The 7,787-nt window shown below is 45.5% G+C and overlaps 1 protein-coding gene and 1 pseudogene across 1 annotated transcript; both read left to right on the forward strand.

Moving 5' to 3' along the window:
- The first annotated feature begins 4,490 nt into the window (after positions 1–4,490).
- On the forward strand, positions 4,491–5,558 carry LOC136314431 (C-C chemokine receptor type 1-like). The gene has a single exon (XM_066245326.1). It carries the CDS (start codon positions 4,491–4,493, stop codon positions 5,556–5,558), a length of 1,068 nt encoding a protein of 355 aa, XP_066101423.1.
- A 1,830-nt stretch (positions 5,559–7,388) lies between these two features.
- LOC136314844 (small nucleolar RNA SNORA42/SNORA80 family) lies at positions 7,389–7,531 on the forward strand (annotated as a pseudogene).
- The last annotated feature ends 256 nt before the right edge of the window (positions 7,532–7,787 follow it).

The following is a 7,787-nucleotide window of genomic DNA, read 5'->3' on the forward strand; positions in this document are numbered from 1 at the left end:
TTAAACACTTTCACTTGCAATCTTAAAAAAAAAAAAGAAGAAAAAAGAAAAAGAAAAAAAATAAGGAAAGGCAGAAAGAAAGAAAGAGAGAGAGAGAGAGAAAGAAAGAGAGAGAGAGAGAAAGAGAAAGGAAGAAAAGGCTGTTCACTGAAAGGAGACTCACCTCCCTAAATCAGTCCCCCTCCCATTTCCAGCCTTCCGTGGCTCCACAAGTTCTGGGGAACACCTGACTGTCACCTCCCTCACCCCAAACAATGCCACAGCATCGCCCTCCCCAATGCCCTTAAGACAGAGCCCTCAGAGAGAAGTGCCACCAAGTGACCAAGGGAAAACATTTACATAGAACTCAGCATCCAGGAAATATTTGGTGTCCTTACTAATCCCGCACACTGACCTATGTAAAGAAAAGAATTTGCCTCCTTCTTTGCATTCTTAGTGACTGAGATTCCTAGTGTCCTGTCTGTATAGTTACACAGGAACTGAAAGACTTCCTACAACATCATGACCTTGAACTTTGAAAACAAAGACTCTAAAAACTACAAATAAAGACTTCGTGGACAGAATCCCTTGACAGCAGAGTAAGTGGCACTTGTCTTTTCTCTCCTGTCGGCTTCTGTGGAGGGCTATCCGGGTGAATCTGTACACGCAGTGCGTCTGATGGCCCCTTGACGCACCTGCAAGGCAGTGAACTGCGTAGCAATGCTGAGAATGGGAGAATTTATAAGATGGACAATCAGATGTGAAATAAGCTTTTTGTTGTTGTTGTTAAGAAAGAGAATAATGGGACTGACTGATTAAGAAAGTTGGCGCAACATTAAGGAACAAGAAGCACTTTCTTTGGATGGTCATTTTAGAGGAAATTACTTGCAAAATTTCCCCATGTGAAGGAAAATCATACGTTGTGTGTGAAGTTATTGTAGTAGGAGAGAGCTATGAATTAGACAAGTCCTTGCTGATGTAGGAAGGTTTGAAGCTAAACCAACTTTTTAAGAAAACTAGAACCAAGGATCCTAAAACACAGACTGCGAGCTGACTTTGGAGAAGGTAGGATATTACCCCCTTAAGGCAGAGAGGTGGCCAGGTGACCTATTGGGTTGTATCCATTCTGTCCTAATTAAGAAAGTGGCAGCAGAATTTTGTTCTGAGAATAGTGGGGTTCAGGTTACTTGGAGGTATCTATTCAACTGTTTACCCACCCCCAAAATTACCTGGTGGATCTCACATGTCCCTAGTAGAAATTCCCAGGAGTGTGCATAGCCTCCCACCAGTCTGTGTGTCACTCATCGTCTTTTTTGTCCTCATTCTGACCAGCAGGACAGCTCTTAGGCTATTCAGACTGGCAGATTGGCAGGTGAGCATTGCTTTGCTGCTAAATATTTTATAATGGATCTCCCTGAAAATTCCATAGCGGGCTTTCCTGAAGAGAGAGCCCTGATTTCCAGTGTTGCTGATTATGCATGTAAACATGCACACTGTGCTGGATTTCAAGTTACCAATATGCTGACTGTGGGGTTGGGGACAGATGGAAATGATTTGTTGTTATGAACCAGGAAAAGCCCCTGCCAAGCACCTCAGGCCTGGTGTCTTTACCACACAGACTGCCCTCCCTGCTCAGAGACTCAGCTACTCCCAGGATGCAGCATGTTGGCACTGGAAGGTTCCAGGCTACAGGAGCAGAGCTAACCATAGTGCTATGACCTTGGGGGAGACTCGTGAGACAGACGAAAGCATGAATGGCTGGTTGCATGAATCGTGGCCTTTGGTTTATCCTTTGAGGCCCCGCCCCAGCCCCAATTTCTTAGGGAGCAGGGTTATTGCATGGTGCCCACCTGTAGGGAAACCAGTGAATGGAGTAGGAGGTCAGGGGAATACAGGTTACTTTGTTTAATGGCATCTGACGATGCTGACTCAATGTGCCTTCACATTTGCCAACGTTTCCCCAAAACTGGGCTCCCGGGGTCAGTGTTGCACGAGCCGCTCCTGTGCTTCCAGCTGCCTGTTGCTTTCACTCTAAACATTGTGGTCCCCATGATGCTGACTGCCAGCTGATTCACCGGTCCCAGCAGTGGCTGCAGAAATCAGAAATTGTCAACTCAGCTTTGTTACAGATGTTCAGCCTGGGTTTATCCAGAAAGAGAGCTATTAGTTATAGGGCTAGGCCTGCAGTGGATGAGAAATGGATTTGGCAGGAAATAATAGTGCCCTAGCTGAGGCGTCCAACATCCAGCCTCCACTATTGGCCTGAAGTTTCTAAGGCCACTGCAGAAATGTAAGTTTCTCAGCAGGAAACATTCACTCAGCGGTGCATAAGGAAGAGCACCAGAGACTCTGGGGTGAAGGGAATTATGATGCAGGCAAGTCCTGCTACATGATTGGTGTCTAAGTCAAAGCTTTCATATTGGTGACAACATAGTGACAATCTGAAAATGCAGTTCCTATGGCTGTGTCTATCATCAAGCAGAATTCCCTTTCTAGATTAACCACAGAGAGACCTGGTGGGGGATGTTGGGGACAGGGGACATCAGCCAGAATAGGAATGGAGACTGGGACATTCCTGGTGGCTAGAGTCCTCAGGGAAGGGGTAATGCCAGGAAGGAGATCCCCTGATGTTTACTAATGTCCTGGCAAGGGCAAGCGCTGGCTTTTGTCATATTTTACCTTACAGTACTCCCTCAAGGTAACGGATACTTTCTCACATTACAGAAGAGGGACTGAGGCTCAGGGAGAGAGATGAACTTCTTCAAGTTCACACAGCTGGTAGGTTACACCAAAGCCCATGCTCCGTTTCGGGAGGCATCTTCAGTAAGTGGTCAGAAAGGATTGGAAAGAGGCCTGAAATGAACTGGTAGAGAGTCCTATAAAGCAAGCCATCTAGTGGTGCTTTCTCTTCTGTGTTTGTGCTTATTTTTCACAGCAATGTTGGGTAAGCTATTTCAGAGCTCATTTCTGAGAATTTCAGCTTCCACCTGGATGTGCAACACCGCATGGCTTCAGCATGTTCTGAGCCAGTCCTCCCGAGACCCCCCTGCTTCTCACCAGGTCACCTGCTCCCCCAGCCTGGCTCTCCCCTGAGCCCTCACAGCTGTCCCAGGAGGCTGACAGAGTTTCTATCAACCTGCCTGTGTCCCATTAGGGTCGAGTGATGCGGGCTAGGCTGAGCCCACACTGGTGGCCTTGGTGTCCTCAACTAAGGCATGGGTTGGCCTCCTAGAATTGCACTGTGGCAGCACTACTGGGATTTGAGGTGATAATTTGTGCATTGTAGGACATCCTTGCCCCTGACAACCAAATGACAGAATCATCCCCTAGGCTTTGTGACAACTAAATAGATCAAATGACCACACAGAGTTATGTGCCCAAGTGTCCTATGTCACCTCAGCAAAGAAGTTCCATTAAGCCCTGGTCGGTTGGCTCAGTGGTAGAGCCTCGGCCCGGCATGTGGAAGTCCCAGGTTTGATCTCAGCCAGGGCACACAGGAGAAACTCCCATCTGTTTCTCCACCCTTCCCTCTCTCCTTTCTCTCTATCTCTCTCTTCCCCTCCTGTAGCTAATGCTCCATTGGTGCAAAGTTGGCCCAGGTGCTGAGGATAGCTCCATGGACTCCACCTCAGGTGCTAGAATGGTTCCGGTTGCAACGGACCAAGGGCCACAATGGGCAAAGCATCACCCTCTTATGGGCTTGCCAGGTGGATCCTGATTAGGCGCATACGGGAGTCTGTCTCTCTGCTGCCCCGATTCTCACTTCAGAAATATACAAAACCAAAACAAACAAACAATAAAAAACATAGAACCTTCTTAGCTCCAAAGGCCATGAAGATCGATTGGTAAGTTTTTGAAACTCAGCCAGGACGGATTCCTTTCCCATGTCCTCCTGTGCACTTCCAAATGCAAGGTCCCTGTTCTGTGATTGGAGGCTGAAAGTTCAAGTTGTTTCAAGAGTGGACGTGAGAATGATACACTCTGGTTTTGAGCTCCAGCTCTCATTGTCACCAGATGTGTCCTACCCACTGTGAACTTCTCTGTCATCATGTTTAAAATGGGAGACATAAATGGTGCCCTTCCTGAATTCTTTAACACTGAGTCCAATGACAGGTCCATGGGAATCATGAGGGAAGCATTGGTGATGAAGAATGAGGTTGCTCCCCCTTTGTCTGGGTGCTCTATCCACCAGACGTTCCCTTCCCAACAGTCATTGCCAAAGTGTTTGACTTCATAGTTTGTGCACTCATTTGTTTATTGTCTGCCCCATCCCTATACCACCCACACCCCATTGAACTACAATTTTCATGACACTGAAGAACACCTGGGTCTATTTTGTTCAAGGTTGTGTCCCAGCACATGGTTACAAGTAGGCACTTTTCACTCAATAAACAGCTGTCAAGTGATTGATGTCATATAATAACTGCCTTGTCTCTGTTGTCCAGAGCCCACTGCCTTTACCAGCAAATAAATACAGAAACCATCTACCTGGACCCACAGCAGAAAGCAAGATGGAAATTTCAAATATTTCAATGGACTTTGATGGGACCACAGAAGTCAACTACGGGAACACAACCCTGTGCTTATCAGAAAGTATAAGGTATTTTGGAGCTCAGCTGCTGGCCCCTTTGTTCTCCCTGGTATTTGTCATTGGCCTGGTTGGCAACATCCTGGTGGTCCTGGTCCTCTTGCAACACAAGAGGCTCAAGAACATGACCAACATCTATGTCTTCAACCTGGCCATTTCTGACCTGCTCTTCCTCTTCATGCTGCCCTTCTGGATTCACTACTATTTGAAAGCAAACTGGGTGTTTGGCAATGTCATGTGCAAGTTGGTGTTTGGGCTTTATTACGTAGGTCTGTACAGCGAGATCTTCTTCATCATCCTGCTGACCATCGACAGGTACCTGGCCATCGTCCATGCTGTGTTTGCCCTGCGGGTCCGGACCGTCACATTTGGTATCATCACCAGCGTAGTCAGCTGGGTCCTGGCCTTTTTAACTTCAATTCCAGAGTTTTACTTTATGGATTCCCAGAGGTATGAAGGTGATTATATCTGCTGGTTCAATATTTCTTCTAAGTACTACAAACTCTGGTTACTGTTTCAGCCTCTGAAACTGAACATCCTGGGGCTGGTCTTGCCTCTGGTGATCATGATCATCTGCTACATGGGGATCATAAAGATTCTGCTCAGACGGCCTAATGAGAGGAAGTCTAAAGCCATCCATTTGATTTTTGTCATCATGATCATCTTTTTTCTCTTTTGGACGCCCTTCAATCTGACTGTGTCTATTTCTGCATTTGAAGATGCCCTTTCAGTCAATTCCTGTAGCCAGAATGACCAACTAGTCCTAGCCAGTCTGGTGACAGAAGTGATCGCCTACATGCACTGCGCTGTCAACCCCATCATCTACGTCTTTGTTGGCGAGAAGTTCTGTCAATACCTGCGTCAGCTGTTTCATGGGCTCCTGCCCCTAAGCCCGGTGATACGGCTCCCCTTCTTCCACACTGAGAACCAGGACAGGGCCAGCTCCATGTCCCCATCCTCAGGGGAGCAGGAACTCTCTGATGGGTTCTGACTCAGCTCCCAGCAAGAGTTACCTGCCAGGCATGGTGGCTGGAGGGGGGGAAACTTCAGTGTCCCAGCCAGATTGTGACCACTGATCAGCGTGGAGCAACACCACCTGGGGTTGAGGTGGATCACTTCTGGGGCTTGAGTGTCTCCTGTGAGCCTCTCCCCGGAGATGAATGAGGGAACTAATTCATTCCAGAAGACGGAACAAAGGCGCCAACCAAGGGCTTGGGCAAATAAGGTTTCAGATTTGTAAAAATGAACATTTTTTTTTAAACAAAGCCACTGAGCATCCCCTCATCTCTATTGCCACCACCAGTGAGCTTGGAAACAGTGATCTCCACAATTGACTCAGCTCAGAGCAAGGAGCCAATCAGGAGGCAGCAGTGGCCTCTACCTGCCGCCTCCACACTCTCCACAGGGTTTAGGCTGCTGGCAGCCCTGAAGAACGTAGAGCTCATGATGGCAGAACTTGAAATCTAATGGAAAATAGAATAGGTAAACTTTCCTCATAATGGAACTTTCATTAGAGAAAATTTTATACACAATAAATTCAAAACATTCAGACCAAGGGCCTGACCCAGACCTTGTGAATAAAAGATTGTACATATAGAAATAGCCATGGAAAAAGAAGAGTCATTCATTTCAAAACCCCAGATATCAAAATCACCCCTAAATTCCTCTACCCCATTACATACAACGTACATTTTTGATGAACTTTCTTTTACTTTGTTTTCTGTTGTGCACATTCATGATTATAACAGAGATGTACTACTGTTCTCACCCTTCTGACCTGGTTGTTTAAAAGTAGGATTACATTCAATCGTGTTTCCAGCTCCATACATTATTACAAAGCATTGTTTATGGTGTCGGCACTGAAATCCACGGCACAGACGCACTCAGATTGACTCGTGTCCCCATGGTGCTTGCATAAATCAATTCACTCCCACGTGGTGACTGAGGACCTGCTCCTGTCAAAGCAACCCTGGGAGACACAGGTGCAGGTGGGAGGGGTGTTCTCCAAGAGCCCTGTGCTCAGTGAGGTGACAGCCCCAGGGATGCCAACAGAGCCTGGGTGTGGAAGGTGGGCTGAGACCTGGGATATAAGACCGCTGTGAGTAGAGCCTGCCACCCACACATGCACCACATCCTTCCATGTGCTGTGATGGGGCAGGTGCCAAGCGAGATGGTCAGTTTGATCAGGGAAAATAGGCCTAATTAAAATACCTGGTGGGGACTTGGAAGGCCAGCAGCAAATCACCAAAGCATTCTATCTTAGCTCTTAATTTAGTAAATATAATGCCTATTTGAAAAAAACAATTAAATATAATAGTGTAAGCAAATTTTGAATATGAAAAATATTTTACTGAAATTGGCCTGCTTATAAATCGACACATGTTATAAAACATAAAATACAAAAATGTTAACACAGAAAAAAAATGTATGCAACAAACTAAAAATTAAGACCAAGATGCTATTGTCAACTCCTCGTTTAATATATCAGGGTATTTTACAAATTAGTAGAAAAATACTTGGATTTTTCTATCCCATAATTATTCTTTCTATATGCCCAATTGTCAAACAATTAACAAAGATATTAACCGACAAGTCATAGAGAAATGCAATAGCCATTAATATGAAATCTCAATTACATTAGTAATCAAGGACATGCTAATGACAGTGAACCTCTTCTTTTGCCTGTTAAGATGATCACCAGATGTCATGTAATTTTGTTTCTGAAAATATCCAAAGCAGGTAAGGATGCGGCGACCCAGTCCCTGTTACGTATTTCTGATGGAAATGTAAATCAGTGCTGTGATTCTAAAAAGCGCTTTGAAAATGGGTACCAAGATCATTTAAAAAGTTCACCTAATGTCCCCCTGGGTCGCTCATAGTGCCCCATCCAGAGCAAACTATGGCCCTGAACCATTGCCTGGCCTCTGCCCATCGGCTGCAGGCACTGAAGTGGGTCGCACAGTGGAAAGAAAAAAAAAGTTCACCTAATTATCTTGCTTCCAGGAATTGTCATAGATAATGGTAAAATGCAGCACATCTGGAACGTTCGATAACCCAGGAAGAGTTAATTAAGTACTGTAAGTATGAGATAGGATACAGACACGAATGACTTCTAAAAAAATTTATTGACATGTGAATATGCTTATATTGTTAATGTTAAATAAAAAAGAAAAATACGGTATCTTCTGTTTCACACCTGGTAATTGAGGAGCCCTGAGGA

This window comes from Saccopteryx bilineata, chromosome 10 (assembly GCF_036850765.1).
Source record: "Saccopteryx bilineata isolate mSacBil1 chromosome 10, mSacBil1_pri_phased_curated, whole genome shotgun sequence".
Lineage (NCBI taxonomy): Eukaryota > Metazoa > Chordata > Mammalia > Chiroptera > Emballonuridae > Saccopteryx > Saccopteryx bilineata.

Coding starts and splice junctions, on each gene's coding strand:
- LOC136314431 (XM_066245326.1), top strand. CDS start 4,491: ATGGAAATTTCAAATATTTCAATGGACTTTGATGGGACCACAGAAGTC.